Source organism: Corvus moneduloides, chromosome 2, assembly GCF_009650955.1.
Source record: "Corvus moneduloides isolate bCorMon1 chromosome 2, bCorMon1.pri, whole genome shotgun sequence".
In the NCBI taxonomy this organism is placed as follows: Eukaryota; Metazoa; Chordata; class Aves; order Passeriformes; family Corvidae; genus Corvus; species Corvus moneduloides.
In genome coordinates, this window is record NC_045477.1 from 12,643,234 (window position 1) to 12,665,028 (window position 21,795).

Sequence of the window (21,795 nt, forward strand, 5' to 3'; positions counted from 1 at the left end):
AACCTCGGGAACAAATATTATTTTATTAAATATTAACATGGCTGCTGACAGAAACAGCCACCATGTTGTGACATCAACTTGATGTGGAAAAATTCAAGGCTTCTTCAAAGTCCTTTGCTGTCATAGAATGAATTAATTTTGCCGGGGAATGACTATAGCTTTTTTGTCATATTGGCCTAAGGTCAACATAAATAACTTGGAAAGTGATACCTCATTAACAGTGTATCCTTTAAAGGCAGCTATTAGTTGTTACTTAAGTAAAATACTTTTTGATGGAAAAAAAACCCCAGAGTGGGCAAGAGTTTAAGATTAAAATTACTGTTTCAGTAAGTCTATGTGCAAAGACATTAAAGGTTATTTAAATATAGCTGATAGTTTGTTAGGAATAATGTAGTATTGGAACAAAGAGAAGACAAAGGCTTTTTTCTTGGAAGTGGCACTAATAGATTGATTCCAATATTACTCAGACTATTACCTAGAAAAGCATTAATTATATTAATTGATGGATAGATTTAGAGGTAACTGTGGTGCATTTAAAGGTGTCTTTTAGAGTTATGATTAACATCATTAATGTCCATTCTCTTTGATTCCTTAAGAGCTTTCTGTGCCTTAAGAATGGTTGTGCTAGTCATTAGGAGCAGCCTGGGGTGATGGCAGTAGCACTCTGGTTGATTTGTTGGTGACAATCTGGTGTCAGAGCAAAAACTTAAGGGATTTTATTGCTGTTGCAGCAAGAGTTCAAGAGCCTGAGTTCAACCTTGCTGTCTTTAACAGAGATTCAGAACTACCACTGAGTGGATGTTGGGGAGAGACTGACCGGAGCAGAACTGATGGGTTGCCTGCACTGTGCTGGCTGATGTTCACCACATCACTTCGGACACAAATGTGCCTCAATTTTTCTGAGTACAGAAAAAATATTTGAAAGTTCAATACCATTAATACTAATTGTGCAATTAGTTGCTGAAGCACTTCTGGAAGCATCTTAAAGCTGCTGTTAAGCTGTGGTTTTGCTTCCTTTTCGAAGAAACCTCCTCCTGTAGTTCAGGTTAAATATTGTTTGCTATTCCTACTTAAAATATTCTGTAGTCCTTCCAGTCAGTGGCAACTTCTTTGTTCAATCCCCTACTTCAGTTTCCTTTGCATTGAGAAAATACAATGATCCTACACGATCACCAAGACAAGAATTGGTTTAGTACTGACATAAATATTGCTCAATTCAGCTGAGGGGAAGAGATACCTCTTTCTTGGGAAGAGTTGTAGTAAAAAGAACTTAGTTAATTTTTATGGTCTTGAAGGATTTGCTCCCTTTAACTTAAAGATTAACTATTTCTTCATACTTTATACTTCCAAAGGACATGTAAAGTCACTATCAATATCATGGTTAATGGCAGCAGAAATGATTTTGAAGCAGCAATTAGGAGAATGCAAATACCTTCAGCAGTTTTTTTTACAGAGTGAAAGTGATGGCTGGGCAGGCATCAGCACAGACCTGTCTCAAACTCTGTGTGAAGGCAGGAGGGGAAGTGGCATCCAGTGCTTCTGTTGTAGTGCACTCAGATTTTATGTAGAAATAAGAAATATTGGGACAAAATATTTCCATATGTATCACCATATCCATCCTCTCTTTCCAAGCATCTTGGAACTGACTCAGTTGCAAATAATCTGTTTTGCTCAAGTGTTTTAAGATAGTATTGACTGGTTTCTCCACAGGTTAATTTGCAGGCAACTGAAGCCATGGATGTTGACCAAAGGCTAGAATGTGATTGCCTAAGGTTATGTTAGTTTTACCTAGATAATAATTAGTTGGAATAAAATGGTTTCTTAAATTAAGATAGTTTATATGATAGAGCTTTTTATGCCAGGGTTTATAATAGAACTTTTTTCAGTCTGATGAGGTGATTTATCAATGTATATTTACATTGATAAATGTAAATATACATTTATATTTATATATATATATAAATACATTTATGCTTTGCATTTTGGGAAGCAAGAAAATGCAGACAAATAAAAATAACTTATTGTATTCCTGGGAAGCACATTTTCTAGTGACTGGATCTGCTTTCAGCTGGCTTTTGTATTTCATTAACAGACTGAAACACAGTGTACAATAGTGATGTATGGTAAATAATGCAAAAATTAGGTAATATTTTACTTTACATTTTAATGGAATTGCTTCATCCAAATCAGTTTCTACTGATAGCAAAATGCTCTACTTTTCAGAGTAATAGAAGAAACAGTGGTCCACTATGAAAGATAGAATTTGCAAATTTAATATTTTAATGTTAAAAACCTGTGTGTTTCATATGAGAGACTGTTTCTAAAACACTTTCTTACCTTCTCTCTGTCATAACTATGTGTATTTGTGTTCTTTGTGATCACAGATGTCTTGACAAAGCTGCAGATTTTGGTCTGGACCTAGTTGTCTAATGCTTACGAAGACATGAAAACAGTTTGGGGCTTGTTTTTTTATCAGTGATGGCCAACCTGTGTTTGCAAGCATTTCATACCTGTGTTTAGGGTTGCAAGAACCAAATCCAGGAGCTTTATACAACAATCATACACCTGTATGTATATGTGTAGATACACTCACACAGTAAGTGAGAATGCATTTTGTATTTTTGGTACTGTGGAATGATATATACATTACATTCCTACACTAGTCTGAAAACAGCAATGAAGAAGTGCATCATATTATACTAGGACACCACAGAATTTAAGGCATTTGAACAAGTAGGTAATTATATTTTAATTAGAAACTTATTTATAAAAGACCTCGAGAAGATAAACCCTTTATTTTGGTTTTCATATTCTTTCCCCTTTAGAATGCTGTAATGGGATACCCTGCTAGTTTTTATACAAAGCACAAAATCTGTGTTAAAAATCCCCAGTAAGTCTGTAATATAGGAACACTATAATTCACGAGGAAGAGCTGGTACTCATTATTGTCAAATGTTTTTAAAAACATAACTTTTTATGAGAGGAAGTTGCGGTATTGTGCATCTGTGGTTGGGTGTGGACAAGCGCATCTCTATAATTGTTTGAATAACTGCCAAACGCTTGCCTAGAAAGAAAACGGAAAAGCTCTATTCAATCCTTTTTTAACTCTATTAATTCCAAACACATTACACAAGAGACAACTTTTGGCTGACATTCAGTTCATTCATTAGAAAGCAGCGTGATCCATGGTCAGCCTTTCTGCACAATCCATAAACCTCATTCCAGAGCTTTTTGTAATAGGCGAGGCAGAGGAACTCTCGTGAGCCCAGTTTAAAGAGGTAACATACATCTTCAGTTTGATATGCAGAGAGATTGCTGGAAAGAGTTGACTATGCATTAATATGAAATTGCACATTGAAAAACACAATTTAAAAATATAAACCAGATAATATTTCACCTGATATTAATAATTTTCATTCTTTTCCACTAAAGCATTTACAGTTTGCAAACCCTTTTTACTGCCCATGCTTTGTAAAGCCTTCCATTGTGCAGTTAATGCACTGATGTTCAAAGAATCGGTTTTCCTAAGATCTTATATAAAACAAAAAGTAAAATGACAAAACTATTTATTAGCAAAACCACAGCATCTCTTTTGAAATATCATGCTCAGTTGGAAATGAGTGTTATTAACAAACAGAAGTTACCGATGTTTTCCTCACCAAGATGAACATTTTTATTCGGTTTCTCTCTGGGACTGAAATGGCAGCCTAGTTTACATCATTATGCAATATCTTACTTTCAACATCTCAACATCAACATTTAATTTGAATTCCATTTCTATATTTGAAAAATATCAAGCTAATAGATGATTTTTTTGATCCAGTCCACAAACATGGTGACTCGAACATACACTCCTGGTCGTTGGGGAAGTGCACACCCTTCGCCAAATGATACTACACCAACCAAAAACCACTTGTCCCCATCTTTGAATGTCAGAGGGCCACCTGAATCCCCCTGCAATAAGAAATTCAAAAGTTAAAAGTAAATAGTGTCAACTCTGAAGCAGAGCTTGTTTATGATGTTGGTTTATTTTGTTCCTTATCATAGATGCTGTACTCCTGTATGTCCTAGGCACCAAGAAGTGAAAGCAATAGAAATATTTCCATGTGAAAAAAGAATCTTGAAACGATCCATTTTTTTTTCTTTATTTTTTAAATGATGTGACCTTAGGCTCTCATCAGTTTTGCAATACAGGACTGAGCTTCAAGTGATTTTTTAAAAAATCTTATTCCTTTTATGTTCAGCCCTTCATATTTCACAAAGCCTGGGTAAATGTGGAAGATTTTTTTTCAGTTAAATGTATTCAGCCAAAACACAGTTCTATTTTCAGTCACCCCAGAGCTTCTGCAGTTTCAAATTTAGAGAACAAAATAATGAGATTGCCAGAAGAGAAGGTGTCCTTTCCTCTCACCTCCTTTTCAATAGTTTAGCAGATGTAGCATTGCAATAGAGACTGAATTTGATTTAGCTTGAGTGGGGATGAGTCAGCCATGGGTATCTTGTTTTGACGAGAAAGAGAACAACAACTATTTTGCTTTGTCTGTCGAGTTAGTTGAACCAGTATTAATTGTGTCTTCTTCAGGCCCTGTGAAAGGATCTTTACTAGAGAATTCTGCAAGGACTCAGCCATTAAAATACTTCTGCCCATAACTCTAGGGCATCCCAGAGCATTAAAGGCTGTGACAGCAGCCTAAGGGGGGATGTGCTATCAGGACTCACTTGCTCATCTTTGCTCATGGCTGACTGGTCATTGATCACAGTGCTGGTCACTTGTACTCTGAATCAGCCTGTGGTGCTACACTGTTTGTTTGGGGGTTTTTTCAGTATAAGGTTCAGAAGGAAAAAGGGTAAGAGGAAAGCCATCAGGGGAAAGGACATTAGGCTTGAACACAGTCCTTGTTCTGGACTAAACTAGGCAAAATCAAGGCACCTGGTGAAGGCTTAGGTTGGGAGGGCAAGGCAATAGGAATTATGTGAGGCTGCTCCTCATCAGGCTTGAGGAAAGCCAGCCAGTCTCCATGCCACAGACTCCATATTGCTGGAAGAAAAATCATGTGGCAGCCAACTCTGAGTACATCCTCAAAGAGAAGCAGTGTGTTATAAGGAGAGCTGGAATGGATAAAAACTAAACCCACAAGAACGTATATCAGTGCAGAAAGGCAGCCTCTCTGAAATACTGTGGTGTCCACTTAGGAAAGACCTCCAGAGTCTACAGGGGAAAAGCAGCTTTGCTCTCTCTCCCTTAATGAAGCATTTCTGAGACTTCAGTCTATTTGGTATTTATTTCTCTGTTCTCTGCATTTCCTCAAGCATGTGCTTCTCTCCTTCATGGAATTACTCAGCAGGAATTATTCAAAGCTTAATGCAGAAAATTTCCAGTCATCATATTTATCTCCCTCCACGGTTGTTTATGCCAAGATGACACACACACAACAAAAAAGTTAAACTTGTATCTTGATAAATTATTAAATGGGCAAAATATTGTGTGTAGAAATGACATTCATGGACAGGGATTGTTCTGATTTTCATAAGGGGAGGATCAGGGAGCATTTTATTCAGTAACTAGATGTGGTTTATGCCAGCAGTGGAAATGAGTTGATTCTACTTACCTGGCAGGAATCTATTCCTCCCGTGTCATATCCTGCACAGAGCATATTCTCAGTAATATTATATTTTGGCAACCATTGTTGGCATTTTTCATTGGAAATGAGAGGGACTTCTGCTTCTTGCAATATATTTGAAGGGGGACCTGATGAAAATACAAAGTACATTTACCTGCGGCATTAAATACCTACATCCCGCTGGGAACACTGATGGTTTTGTTCCTGTTCCAGCATGCTCAGCATGCTCCTGAGCAGTAGGAATCCCTGCCTTACTGCTGTACTATTCAGGCTTATGCCCCTGTAACACAGTCACTGGGAAACAGGGCTCGTTAACTGAATCCCATCTTTCATTTGTGTAATGGGACTGAATTTTGTCATAATTAAATCAAGATTACTAAAATCGATGAATATGAACTCACTGTGGGGAGATCTAAGGGATGATTAAAGGCTTAGGAACGTGAGTTGTCCTGTGTTTCCTCACGATTCATTGTGTAACTTTGGTTATTTGAAGTTTTTATAAAAATTTCTTTTATTAATTCCTACCAAAAATTTTAAATGCAATTTAATGTAGAAGTCAATGTATTCCACTGTGGAAGTGAAATGGCATGTTTATTATTTCAGAGAGTCTCCAAATCTGGAGCATATGGCATACAAAGAGAACATACATTTCACACTGCAGTCAGTTTTCTTGACTTCTAGGGAAAATCATTTGCACATTGTCAGAAAGACTAATCATCTTCTTCCCCCACCCAATATCTGGAACCAAGATGTACATATTTCATGTTGAGAAAAGTAGTCATTATAACTTCTAAGTGGATGTAATAAGCTTTATTCATAGCCTAATGAGCTTAGATCTGCATGTTTTCTTCTAATAAATACGTTTTAACTATAATTTTGCTTCAGAGAAGGAATAGTAGAATGGAATAATTCCTACATTTTCATATGGAAGAATAGCTCTCTAAACTATTTGACCTTAGCAACTCCTGTGGAATAGGAACAAGCTTTGCTTCACAGGTCCATGCCTGTCAGAGTTTTCCAAGCAGACGACCCACCTTCATTCCTAATATCTCCCCAGCCAGCAATGGAGCAGTTAATTCCTGGCAAAAACTGTTGATTTCTTTCTGGTAGGCAGATAGGTTGTATGTAATCTGTGAATGAGAAACAAGCAATCAATTTCAACCTCTTCCCTGTATTCAGATTTTGATGAAGTCAGAACAGAAAAAGTTCATTAATTCAAACCCACTTTTTGGCCAAGATATCCAGGAAGTACTGAGTGGACTCCCCACCTCCCCCATATGCTTAGCACGGTTTTGCATAATAGAATAAATGGTTTTTTTTTGGAAAATAAAAACTCACCTGTATATTGCACTTTGTGTTGAAGGTGCAGCAGAGCAATATCACTATCTTTTGTTTGCTTCATGTAATGAGGATTCATAATTATTCTGTCGATGTTTCGCACCACTGTTGAAGGCTGTGCCAGATCTGATTGAATGTACAAGCCAAGAACGGCTTGCCAGCGGGATGGCTTTAATTGTCTCCTACAAGTTTCAAGGAGTATTCACAATTAGGAGTAATTAATGAGAGTTTTGAAAAACACGTATTAGATAAAATGCTGATATTTAGCCTCGCAGTAATCCATAGCATTTGCATGTTTTGTCAAATAAACAGAACAGAGTAGATGTGCATAGAATTCCATGAGACTATCACCATCTTAAACATCCACGCTGCAGGTATAAGTTGCTGATTTCTTTATGGTGAACTTGTAATGCATTATTTATAATGAATTAATCAGACGGTGGTGTAGAGGAGGAAAATACATTAACTAAATTACCATGGCTTTTTAAGCACTATGAAGAATACTGCTGACTGCCCAGCAGGCAATTAATATTGGTCCCAGTTAGAAAATGGTAATGGAATGTCTAAAGAATAATAGGACTGAGATGTTGTTGGAAATGCTGCAGCTCATAGAAAACTGGTCTCTTAGTTTTTTAAATCTAAATCAAGAAAGATATGCTAAGACAAAATATGGAATAATCTACATCTTTTTTTCCTGTTCTACACATGCTGATTTGAGGCTGTAATTGTCTGAGAAGTTAAATATTCGCTATTTTTTAATCAATCACTTTATGGTTTAAAAAGTACATTTTCAGCCTGATTGTTGGACTGAATTGGTTTCTGCTTCTCTTTTGGTTTGACATCAAGATGTTCTTTTGTTCTAAACTAGGAGTGTTTAATGTTCAGAAGACATGAAGTGGCAAGCTTCAATTTAGGAAAATTCTAGCAAAGGCAAGATGACAAAATTAGATTTAGGTGAAAATATAAAGGCGATTCAAGTGAAAAGGAAGTATCAAGACAGTTGTGGATTTATTGTGTGGAAATTAAGAGGGCTTGATCCTTTTCATTTCAGTGACTTTGTGTGGAATGTAGCTCCTGTCATGCCATGAGGCAGCATTATTATTTTGGCACAGTCTCCACTGCCTTACTATTTAGCTATTTGTAATGAAAGCTCTACTGTAATTTTGAATATTAATTTTCTTTTTGCCATTCCAGTTTCTGTATGTCTTTTACAACACTTGTTTTATTGTAGCTATTATGAAAGCAAATCCTAGAAAATATTAAATATGCATCACTTCTTTGAATGGTAAAAATAGCACCATCAAGAGGATATCCAATATTGCCTAATCAATGCACATAAATCAAGATTCATTCCAATGATGCGCAGTAAATCTTGATCAATCCATGATAATATACAGCAGGAATTCTGGGTTTACTTTATGGGATATGATGTCACCCTTTATACCACTGGTGGGGATTCACGTAATTTATGGAGGCTCACAATAATTATGGATTAAGTACCAGTGCTCAGTATTAAAAATTTAAAATGCAATTCCTTATTGTTCAGGAAAGGCTGCTTAGTTTCTGTGATTCTCTGCATTAAAGTAAGGACTGAGGATTTACCAGAAAGTAAAGCCCACAAGTGATTCAAAATGTGGTAATTAAACCGTTAGTTGTTAATTTTTCATATCAGTGTCACAATTTGTTCATAATCTGATGCCTCCTTAGTGAGCTTGCACATAAAAGAACATTACCCATATACACAGTGTGCTGCTGTCACCAGCCACTCATCACTGACAAGGGAAGCTCCACAAACAGGTTGGAAATTAAAATGGAGTGAAACTATCCAAGGCCAAGCCTCTCTTCTGGCGTCACTTCCACCTACAATTCTTGTTTGATTATTCTGAGTTACCAGGTGTTTTCCACAAGCTAAGATTAAAGCAAAATAAAATTAAATAAAATAAAAAATAAAGGGGATGTAACATATTTCATTAGACTAGTCAATTTCTTGGAAAAAATAGGCTTCCTAGAATCTGAACTGCTATTCAAAAATACTCTGGAATGTTTTCTTTCCTCAGACCTTCTGGAATTTTTATACATTTATTTTATATATGTTTTTGCTACAGGTCCATCTCTGGTGTACACTTAACACTGACATCAAGTGAAGACTAAATTTTCCTGTGTTTATATCATCATGAGTATAGCATTTATAGTCCATTCCCTAACCTTTCTATTCAAGCTATAAACATTAGGCTTTATGATCTGAACAATTTGATGTCTCTGTGAAATATTCCTGTATTCTGTGTACTTACACTGAATGTTACATTGCAGATGAACCACCAGGTTGTCCAAACACTGTTCTCTAGAATGAAAGTGCAATTAAATCATAAGTATCTGCACACCAAATAACTCTGACTGTCAAATAGATACACATACACACAGAGAGAGAAATTTATATAATCATATATATAAAAGTACATTCCTTTAGCAATATCAACCTGTGAAGTATAATAACTAATGCTACCTGTTTAAATTATATTTTAAATATGCAACATTATATGCTATACAACATTAAATGTACATATTCCTCTTCAATGAGTACTTAATTGGTTTATATTATGGAAATAAAAGTAGACTCGTGTTTTAGGGAAATCAGTCATCTGTCCGTGACAGATTTGCAATAAAGTTATAGCTGCCTACGGTATTTTTTCCTACCTTTTGAGATGTTTTCAATGCCTTACCACTAGAGATCAGTGTGGCCAAAGAATTTAAGAGGTTAGTTTTATATTGCTGAATAATATTGCTGTAAAATACATAGCTGCATATACTAGGTTAGAAATTATTTAGCAGAGATATAAAGCCAGAGTCTGAAGAGCGCAAGATCACAGATGAAAGCTGCTCAAGCATTTCTGATACTCAGAGGTTTCAATATTATGTTCATAGCCTGTAATGAATCTGAAACACTTGGGACAGTGTATGTGCTAGCAATTCAAATCTGATACAAATAGAACCACGAATTAGAGGAAAATAGGAAACCAAACTCTTCTAACAGTTTGTTTCCAGTGGGCATTTCCACATTCTATTTTTAAATGGAAAAGGTGAAGGATACTTTAAACATGATGGGGAATGATGCACTTCACTGTGTTTGCTCTAAAATTTGGTATCTGCTGTGAGATGTGACCCAGTAATTTCCCAATGGCATAGTGGTAAAAGAAGTACAGTGGGAACTGTAACTACCTACCCCCTCCCCAATTAAACCTTCACTATAGGGAGGTGCAAATGAGATATTCCTCCAGCCCTGAATAGTCCCACATTGCCATTTTCCACTTCAAGGTAGGTACCTATTTTTAAAGGTGTAATTTAAAAAGTGGAAACCAATTTCTGTGACTTGTATTCAGATCTGTATTGACTTCAGAAGGGTGTCCCTTCATAACCAGACAAACATCAAGGACAACCAGAAATGCATAAACCCCCAGGAAACCAATGTCATCTTCTGCATAAACCTTGTAGCAACTAAATACCTTTCCCACGATGCCTTCATAGGGTTTCAAAGGGTGGTCAGTGGTGCTGCATATTAGGTCTTTTATCTTTTTATCTGGTCCTATGCTTTCCCATAGGTAGATGCATAAACTACCCAAACTAACCATAAAAATGTCAGATTTGTCCCTATAATTTTACTTTATCAGTGTAAAGTGAGTTGCTGGTCCCTACTGGTTGCTTTTGTAGAAATTGCTTCATTGGCCTCTGCTTTTTCTTCTTTGTGAAGCTAGCTCCCAGTAGGAAAAGCAGTTCCTTGCCTGCACTTCAGCCCAACAGTTCTCAGCTGCCTCTTGGTCAGCACAGGAGAGGCCAAAAGGCACCAGAGGCTTGTGCTGAACACCCTCCTCTGTGCCTCTCTGAGTGTCAGCTGTCAAGCAGCACGCCAGGCAGAAATCTGGAGTACTTAGGATATCTGTGAGCATGATCTTCACTTAGAACTGGCAAAAACAATTGTCCCTGTGGAATCTGCTCACATGTATCTAAAAGGCAGGATTTGGGGCTGTCACAAAACTATCCTGCCAAAAATCACATTACCTAAGGGCACCAGAGAATTCTTTTGCTGTCTCTGTCACTGCAGCTTTCAAACCCTATTATATGTGCCCTCCTTTGTTTCAATGGTGGATGCACTTGAATAAAAACCAAAGACAATGTGAGAAGTACATTTTATAATTAGATTACGGGTTAATGAATTCAGTTGCTTAAATTATCAAATCTGTGTGATCTTTCTATAATTTGTTATATGTACAAAATCCATGTGTGAATCTGTAATGATTCCACCCTGCAAAATTATTCCTGTCAGCTGTCCAGATGAAACATGGGAGAAGACACCTATTTCTGCAACAGAAATACAACTAAGATAAATGAACTTATTCCATTTTCTCCTGCTTTAATCACTTTTAGTGTTAAATAGGTATTAACAGAAGACATCTTTAAATCATTACTGCTCTTCAAGATGTCTTGTGGCAATGCTGGTTTAGACATTCACTCAAGAAAAAAAGCAAAATAGCCTCCAATGATATTCCATTAGTTTAAGATACTTTCACCACCAGTGAGAATGATAAATATTTGGGGTTAACAGAGTATAATTAGAACATAAAATGTAACATTTTTTTTTTTCCTGTAGACAAAATAATAGACCATAGGAAACTAAGAAGTCTCTCCTGATTTATTACTATGTGGTATGTTTATAAAGGGAAACTGAAAGAACCTGGGCTCTTGCTGTCCTCAACATGGTTCCAGCATTTTAGCAATTAGACAGTAATTTTCTGGCTCAGTGTTTCTGGTAGAAATCCAGAAAAATTTGTACAGTAAACCCTCTAATAAGCAGAAAAAAGTAATTTAAGTCATTAAAATTCTTCAAATTGATGATGGCAAGCCTTTTTCCTTGGGAGTTGTACTGTAAATCCCACAATTTCCTGAGGACATAATCCTGGGCTAACATCACGTTTTCATTTAATCTACAAGAAACCACCAGTTCCTAGCACCCTTCAGAATCACTTCAGCTGTTATTTGGGCTGAGAAAGGTTAGAATAGAATCAAATGTATTCTGAGGATCATGTAATCAAATAATTCACTTGTAAATGTGGAGACAAATCCAGAAGCCATTTTTTGAGTGGGCTAGTTTGTTTAAATATTGATACCTGTCTGTGGATGGCTTATTTTAGCATTCCTCACAGTATCCAAAGTCTGTATCAATAAAGCCAGAGGATTATAGAGTGTGACTCATTGTATTTTAAGAGATGCCTTGATGGATCACATTTTGGAGTGCTTATTTTTCTCTGCTGATTACAGAGAGAACCTACTGTGACAACTACTCTGTAACTGTGGGTGAATGTCACTCCATCTTAACTCTCCTATATTATGTATAGGTAGTCTTAATTCTACTGTATTATGTAGTCATATATTTCTAGATAAGAAATATTTTGTTAAAAGAGCATATAATTTCCACAGTAAACAGATGAAGACTTCAATTAATTTGAGCTATATATTAGTGCATAAATAATCACCACCATACTTAAAGCCATCATTTGTATGAGGAAGAAACCTCACTGTACCCACCTTTTTGTGAAAATTAGGCTGTGGTTACCTCCTTTAGCAATGGTGACAAATGGGCCATCTCCAGTGAATAATACAGCTGATGACATATTTGCATCCCTGGGACAAAAAGACACATGCATATTTTTAGGTATTTACCCTATTCCACCAGTGGAGCAATTGTAGGGAAATCGTTATACTGGCAGAATAAACATCAGGTTGGTAGGTTGTTTTTTTTTTTCCCCCTGAAATAATGACCCTTTAGCATGACATTTTTGAGACTTGAAACTCATTTGGATTAAAATGTGACTTACTTACTTCCAGTCTTGCATCTTATTCTAAGTTCTCTAATGCTACAATAATATTGAAAGAGACATTAATTAATTCTTTTGACAGCAGTAAATATTAATTTTGGCTTTTCTGTGCCACAGTGAAGGGTTTGCAATGCCAGTTGTTAAGTGTATGGAGCTAAAACTTAGTACACCAAACGGCAGTAATAGCTGAACCTTGGGGTATCACAGTCTTGCTTTTTTTGAGGGGCGCAGTTACATTTATATCATACTGTCTAGAAAGGAAATGAAATTACATTTTGTATCATGAAGAATGTAAGTAAAAAAAAAAAAAAAGTTAAGTTTCACCTCATAGATCTGTTGAAATCAAGATTGCTGTGGAATAAGTCAATAGTGTCATGTTTGCTAGTGAGCGGGAGTGGGATGTAGTCATAGAGTCACAGAATCACAGAACAGTTTGGGTTGGATGGGACCTTTAAAGGTCATCCAGTTAATTTTTTTTTTTTTTTTTGATAGCAATGGCTTTTTGAACTAAGAATTCTGTGTACTGTTGGTGAGATAAATTGTTTTGACATTTAGAACCCATATCCAGATTTTCTTTATAGCCCATTCTGCATCATATACTTTGTGATACTTCGTATGACCAGTTTGGAAAACATATCCATGAAACATATTTGCTTTCCCTTGAGGAAACATGGGGAAAAAAGATTCTTGTGGTCAGACTGCATAATTTTTTGGGGGGTGACAGCCTCCCATCTGGCCCTTTAGCCTTACACATCTCAGGAGCAAGAAGAGAATCATTTGTGCAGGTGTAATACACAGGGAGCACCTGTACCATTCCTTCTCTTCAAATGCAGTAAAACTCTCCTGGGAAGGATGAAGTCTGGAATCTGCCTGCAAATCAGCTGAGTCTGGAGTAAAGAGGTGTTCAACAACCCAGCTCTGCCACCAGGAGAGTTGTATGATCCACCTGCTGGGAAAGTCACTACTGCTGCATTTCTCAGCCCGGAAGTGCCTTTTAGGCAGTCTGAGAGCAGTAAAATGCCAAACTGGGTAGGCAGAGTCAAATTCTATGATGAAAAACTTTGCTGAGACCAGGAAATTATTCCCAGGAACTCACTTCCTTCTGAAGAAAGTTGCATGTTCATGAAGAAAATAGAATTAAGGGTTTTAGAGTAAAGGCTAAACTCTCCGTCTTGTTGGACTTTTGGGTGTGACAAAATTGCCAGGTCTACCCGTATTCCTGGGTACAGTTCAGCAAAGACCCAGCTGGCTCTGGTCCCAGGGAAACAGGATTGTTTTGCATCTGACCAATGGAATGGTGAAAAGCTCAGTGTGTGATTTTCTTGGTTCCAGGAAATAAGATATTGATAAGACTCAAATTTTAGCAGTGCTGCCAGATGCACACAGATACAAGTGCAAACTGAGAAAAGGATTATTTTCAGACTTCTCCAGAGCATCAATTTGTTCATCTTGCACCCCAGACTCATTAAAAAGATTTGTAAATTATTTGCCTAAGGTGTATTTTGTAGATGCACAGATAAGCATGTCCCCAGACTGGCTTCCTGTTTGGTGTAAATCACAAACGCAACAGTCACGTATCTGAAAAATGGAGGCAAAAGGATTCACACGTGCGATTTATTAGAACCTGTGAGGAACACTGCACTTTCTAGCCCAGCTACATAAATAATCAGGATATGATACAGGACTCCTGTCAGCTCAGTCCTTTTCATAAATTAAACAGCAAGTGAGACTAGCAAATGTATAAGCAATTAACAGCAAAAGTAAATTGTCCTAGATGAGCCTTAGCCTGTCTCTCTAATAAAGCATGATTCTAGGCTGTAATTCAGTGTAGGAGCATGAGCTATGGCCTGCTCAGGACCTGTTATTGCAAACATCCATTTAGTAACAAATATGGTGACACTTGTTAACAAATCTGCTGCAACAGGGGGGTTCAAGGAAAGCAGAATTGTGAGAATTGTGTGATACTCACAGGAGTTACATATAAATATATATATATATATATATATATATACACACCTACTCATATACCAATACATACACACACATATGAGAATTTTATCCTGTGCTGCAGGATCAGTAACTGCAGTAGCACCCAGGTTACAAAAATGTGATACAAGTTAGGTTTAAAAATACTTTTTCTTGACCATGGGAATATGTCATGAACTGAGAAATGGAATTAGTAAGAAATAACTAGGAAGCTTAATAGGAACATTTTTAGCAAGTGCATCTGAGTAGTTTATAGAGACAACCTGAAAGGTATTGCCACAGAATGTTATGGAGACAAAAGCATGAGGTAATTTTTAAAAGGTATAGTACCATGGAAGACAAAGTTTGTTGAAGCTTATCAAATATGTCATTTAAATCAATAGACCACAAAATTACTCCTGTCCAGAAGAGAAAGGAGGCAGGGCAGGGGGGGAAAGAATCAGAGGAAAAAGGCCTCTAAAGAGCAAGGTATTTGACCAGAAGCACATTTAAACATGCTTTGTATGTTCTTACATGCATGCATACATAAATTACAGTCAGGATTTGTGCATGTAGCTATCTGATATTTATGTAAACTCAGTACCTATCTAAAGCAAAAAAGTAAAAATAAAACAACAAACCAGCACATATTCATCCGATTAGAAGTATTTTTGAAATAACACTGATATTTTCCTAAGTCATTCTAACTCTTTAATTGCTACAATTAATTTATCAGAAGAGCCCAGAGTCTCCTTCTGAAACCTGTTTGTGAGCAAAGGTGGAAGAGACAAAAGTAAAAGGAATGAATGAGGAAAGCATTCATGAAAACAGGATTAAGCTACTTCAGAATCAGTTATACAATAAAAGCAGATGAGGGAGAGAGTAAATATTAAGTTATATTTCTTTCTATGGATTTGTAGGTATCTTTCTTTGGTCAGAGACCAAAATAACGAATTGCAAGCTTAGAATTTAATTTGATTTTTAGTTGGGTGAGTGACATTCTGTAAAAACCTCAGCACTGCAGGAAAGCTAATTATTATTCAGTGGGTGACAGCGGAGTAGCACATGATGTAAGTAAGGCCAGAATGCAGGCCATAAATTTTACCATAGATTGAAAAATGCAAATCCCCTCACTCAACAATCCCCATGTTTCCCCCAAAAATTCTTCTAAGCAGTGACTGAAGCCAAATCTATTTTTCAGTCATATACTTCCCTCCTCCCTCCCTGCTCTAAGTGTTCCTCAAGAGAAATTCCATTTCCTCTCCCAATGGCTCAGATCTAGTGATAGGTATGAAATTTATTGGGAGCCCAGTAGCAGAATATCCAAGGGATTATTTTTACTTGGAATGAACAGCTGCAGTACGAAAGCAGAGCAGCCAAGACTGCTGTCTGCTCCAGCTTTACTCTTGAGCTACTCTTATGAAAGTGAAGATGTAAATGATGACATAAAGTGATAAAAGACTGATGCACTCACATCACTCTCCCAATGTTCTCCAGTATGTATCCTCATGCCCATGTTCAGAGTCCTCAATCCTGCACTGAATGCCATCAAAACAGAGTTTGCCAAACTTTCAAATTTGTTGGCACACCAAGCACTCCACTTGACAGAGACAGATACATTTGCCACTTTTTTGGAGAATACAACAGTAAAATGAGGGGGGAAATGCCAATATACGCTCAACAAATCAGCAAACAAGTTGCAAAGGACAATGAATATTTATTACTCACCCCAACCCCAACAGCTGGCAAACACTGTCTGAAATCTCTCCATTCCAATCATCTGCACATGCCAGATGCCACATCCTCCCAATCCTGGCTTGTACCAGCCCTTCGGTGCTCAGAGAGCCATTGAGTAATCTCACTGGAGAACAAAATGGGCAGAAGCATTTTGGATAGGTGGCAAACCACACCAAGCAAATAGAAATGTAATGTAAAGAGATTTATTATTGCAAATGAAGAACACAAAATAAGTTAAAATGCATTATAGAGGCAATAAACCCAGCATCTCCAGAATGTTGTGTTCCCACAGGAAGGAAATGCTATTGTTATCTCCTATATTTCTGCCACATGAGAGTTTCATACCTTGCATTTTGCAAACATCTCAGAAATAGACAATAAACAGCACATTTTCCATCAACTCTAAATAATGCATTTTTTTCTTAGTCAGCATTATATAATTTCCAAAAACCTCTAGCTCCATGATACTCAGTAACACTGACTGGAAATAAGGTTAAAATGAGTGTTGACAGAAAAAAAATAGATGTCCAGTTCCAAATGCTATGAGTGTTCACTGTTTTCATTGCAGCTTTAGTTAAAACACTCACACTAATAATAAAAGCTCACTGAAAACCAGTCCTTCTATAAAAACTTTTCCCAAAAGAAGATATTCAGAACAAAAATTCAGAAACTGATTAAGTTATTGGTAAAAAGTCTTATGCTATTGGCATAGTGACTAAGGAAGTTGGATCACAAGGCCAACAGAATCTCACATATACACATATATATAAAATAAGAATTTTATTATGTAATATTAAAAATATATATAATAAGAAGGTCAATAGAGTGTCATATATGTCTTAGCAGCTACAGCTGCATTTCAGGCAGATGACAGGTATTGCCATTGTGATGTAGAGAAAAGCATGCAATGCACTGACATTTATTAGCCATCAAAATATTTTTGTTTTAAAAAAACTTACTTGTGCAGAAAACCTTTTTCCACCAAAGTTTTTTCACAAAGAGTACCCACAGTAGTAAATAAAAAATTTAGATTTCAGAAATGCCTCTGTGACACCTGGAGTGCATTTATGAAAGAAGTGATATACAGTGATTAATTAATGATAGATCTCAGATTAAATTAAATTAAATTTTTGAGCTTCTTAAACATCTCAGAATTGTATGCACTGCAAGATTTCTCCAAACTACTTTAGACACCTCTCTTCCTGAGAGAACTTGAACTATACCTCCTTTTCCTTTCTCCTCATCAAATCCATGTTCTCCAAACAGATTATTGGTAAGGAATAATAAAGTCATTGAGCATCCAACAACTGCTTAATTCAGATATAATGTATTTTATAATTATGCCATTTCTTTGCAGTGGCTGGAAGTTTCAAAAGCTGGGGAATTTGAAAAGACAGTTTGTCTAGTTCAAATTGCCACTTCTGATAAGAAATTGGTTTCAGGAAAATGAACAAGGCTTTTGGACACTGGAAAGACTCAATGTGAGAGTCTCTAATTGAATTTTCATTTTGTTTTAAGACATAGATTGATCTAGCCAAAGTTTGGATTAAATGGGTTTTTGGAAACAAATCTTCCAGGCTTTTCGTGTGAGGTAATTTGTTATGAAGTAATAGACAATCAGTGGCAAAATAAATCTTCGGGAAAATGTACATCGTGTTAATGTAGGTGACGGTTACTTTGTTCAGATCTTTAGCAATGACTGGAAAAAAAAATTCAAGTTCTCTTTGCTTAAGAAGAAACTGAAGGGAATTTTATTCTATACATTTTAAAGGAAGAATATGTTTGCAACAAAATAGCCAATGGCACTAATTTAAGAAGTGAATCTGTGTCTTCATCCATCTATTTATCTATCTATCTCTCTGCATGTATTTACATATACCATGTGTATTTCTATACATGCATGTAAAAAATGTTGAAATCAATGACGACTGTCATCACACACCTAAAAACATATCTGATTCCTAGTAGACATCTTTAAAACAAAGGAATTGTGCTAAGCTTAAATACCACTTTTAAATCTTCCATTAGTTCTCCAAAGCAGATTGTCAGAAAGAGCAGTTTAACTGCTGTGCTAGGCCAAACATTATTTAAGCATTAGTTTTACATTTAAATTATTGGTTTAGAGAATCTTATTTCCCTGCTATGTGAAATGAATTAATATACTGTACACAAGCATTTTGGAAATAACCACTTTACTGGAGAACTAAGGAATAGCAGTGAGCAATGGATGCTGCTTTTGAAGCTGTGCCATCCATTCACTCTACGGAGTCCAGGTGGGCTGGAGGGTGCCATGTGTTACAGTTTGGCTTCACACTCACAAATCTGTTGGAGAATTTCCACCAAGGACATGTTTATTCTCTACCCTGCACTGCAGAGTTTATTCTGCTGTGGAACTCAAATTAATTACAGCAACAATTGGTAGAACTTGGAAATATAAAACGGATACAGAAGAAAAGCATATGTTGAGTTTCCATTTAATTTTGAGGCCATTATGAGCAACTACAGTTTTCAGCACAGAGGAGCTTCCTACCTTTTCCAGAGTTCTTCATCAGATTCCATATACTATCTCAGAAAAGTGACTGTTCTCCTGGCCCTGACAAACTCAATGAGATATTGATGTGTAAATTGGCATGGTCTGCATGCATCTGCAGCATTCTACATTAGCTGAGGTTCTGTGCTGTTTTCCTAGGCAATTCTTGCCAAATATGCATGGCTTAGGTCGGACACTAGGAAAACTTTCTTCACCTAAAGGGCTGTCAAGCATTGGGACAGGCTGCCCTGGAAGGCTGAAGAGGCAGAGTCACCAGCCCTGGAGGAGTTTAAAAGACATGTAGACATAGCACTGAGGGACATGGTTTGGTGGTGAACTTGGCAGTGCTGGGTTAACGGTTGGACTTGATGATCTTAAGGACCTTTCCCAACCTAAATGATTCTATGATTTCTTTGTATGAAGGAAAGCTTACTGCACTTTGCTTCATCAGAGCCATCTTCACACTGAGGTACATTGTCACACAGGTTATGCAACAGGATGCATTTCCCACTGCCACACTGATGCTCGTCAACTGTGCAAGCCCCTGAAGGGAAATAAGAAAGGAAAATTAATCCATAATTATGAGGAAGGTTGATGTTCACAGGAGATCTTACAGTTCAGCTCAAGAAAATTGTGTAGATAGTATCCAGAACCTTTGATTTCTTTCCATTTCCATCCATGTCTCTTTCAAAATAAAGATAATTTTCAGATAAATAGAAGCTAATTAAGAATAAGTTCTATAGCACTCTGCCTTGTAGCTTCTGCTCAAGTTAGTGTTGCTCAGTTAGTAGTTTTCTTCTTTTGCAAGGGATAAACATAGGAGTGAAAAGTCAAATCCTGTCAAAAGTGACTAATGATGTCAATTTTCAAATGTTCAGCACTTTCACAAATTTTAAAGTGTGTCAAGTCAAGCAATCGAGCAAAGCGGCAATGAGAGCCCAGTCTCCTTCTGAAACCTGTTTGTGAGCAAAGGTGGAAGAGACAGAAGTAAAAGGAACGAATGAGGAAAGCATTCATGAAAATAGGATTAAGCTACTTCAGAATCAGTTATACAATAAAAGCAGATGAGGGAGAGAGTAAATATTAAGTTATATTTCTTTCTATGGCCCAAGTGTATTTTTAATGGCTTCATTCATTTACAGGAAATATACAGTCATAAACTTAAATTCCATCAAAAAATGGTTTCTTTTACTTTCCTGGACTTTCTGACAGAAATATTTAATTATCTAGAAATCTTATTTGAAGCAAGATAATTACTTTACTTCTGATTTTTTAATATTCTTATAAAATGATTCATTCATCAATCATCATGGCCTGTACCAAATGGAAGAGGAAGAATATGGTTTATAAAAGGCTTGAACCAGATTTTCACACATTCAATGTCTATAACTAATGACAGTTATTCACAGAATTTTGTGAATAATGACAGTGCTTTTATTATATTGCATACTGACAAAAATTACTTCTGTTCAAGAAGTTCTTACTTTTCAAAAAAACCAATATTTCATAGAAAAAAAAATAAAATGCAAAGAAAAGTCTGCTTTTCTTCTAAAGTTAATTTATTTACTGACAATCCTTTTATCCTTAGGCCAGCATGCTAATGATATTAGTCTGTCCTTTGGCTGCAAAGATCATGAATAAGCATAATCCTTTTGCAAATGGAAATTTTTTAATACATTTAACCAGAACTGGCAATGGCCACTCTGAGAATTCTGCCTTGCTAAGCTTAATTTTCATTTTACGAAATATGGGGAAGTCTGGCCCAGCAAAGATGCTGAACCAGCTGATAAAAAAGGCAGAGTTGTTGGACTGAACAAATATGATAGAGAAGGCAGAACAAGAAGCAGCAAAATTGTCATATGTACATCTAAGCCAACCTCTCAGTCTTGCACAATGGGAATAAACAGAGTTAATTTTACAAATGTAGACCAATGGTGAAGGTTTTTTAAAATATTAAGAAAAGTAATATTATTATTACTACTGTGAATCCATAAAAAATCTACCACTGGCTAAACAAGCTGGGAGAAACTTGCCATTTCTGATAGTTAAAATAAGAAAATGAGCCTAGATCCTTGTTGAATTTCTGTTCATGTAAGTGCATGGTACTTCACAGATCTCTCAACAGTCTCTCTGCTTTTTTTTCCCTCTGTTTTTCTCCTGTCAGACTCCCACAGAAGTAATACAAAGTCTCTAATTAATTCAGTCAAGATTTGGCCAAGAGTTAGTATAATTATTTGTCCTGTCACGCACATTACTGTTCCATGTAATTTGCATTACGCTTCATTTTGCATATTTTTGGAGGGTTGATTGCTGTATTATGAGTGACAAGTCTAATTGCAATCCCCAAGAATATCAAGAGTCTTTCAGAAGGGATCTGGCTGGAACCAGAAACACTGTTGTCCAAATATTTAAGAGACTAGTTCTTTCAGATTATTCACACACTGAAGACCAAATTTTTAAAGATGCAAGAAGGACCATATTGCAAATTTGATCAGAGTTACCACACACAGTTTTCTCTTCTAGTGCATGTTATCAATAATAAATATTTACAAATGCACTTAAACACACATTATTGACACCCTGGAATGATTTACGAAGTGATGTTTTTTCCTGGGGCTTTTACAGGGAAAGTTAGCATTTGCCCTCTTAATATCTGAAAAGATTTTGGTCAAAATACTGACTCAATTTTCCACACAATATCACAGAGTTTCATATGATATAGACATTGTTCCAATTA

General features: G+C 36.4%; 1 protein-coding gene across 1 annotated transcript in view; it reads right to left on the minus strand.

Annotated features, from left to right (window-relative positions):
• Positions 1 to 3,777: 3,777 nt before the first annotated feature.
• Positions 3,778 to 21,795, minus strand: part of TMPRSS15 (transmembrane serine protease 15) — a 51,081-nt gene continuing 33,063 nt past the window's right edge. Inside the window, 9 exon segments of the mRNA XM_032093848.1 lie at positions 3,778 to 3,954; positions 5,610 to 5,749; positions 6,656 to 6,751; positions 6,960 to 7,141; positions 8,693 to 8,867; positions 9,251 to 9,300; positions 12,537 to 12,632; positions 16,520 to 16,652; positions 19,492 to 19,602. Of these exon segments, the coding sequence (XP_031949739.1) occupies positions 3,778 to 3,954; positions 5,610 to 5,749; positions 6,656 to 6,751; positions 6,960 to 7,141; positions 8,693 to 8,867; positions 9,251 to 9,300; positions 12,537 to 12,632; positions 16,520 to 16,652; positions 19,492 to 19,602 (1,160 nt within the window).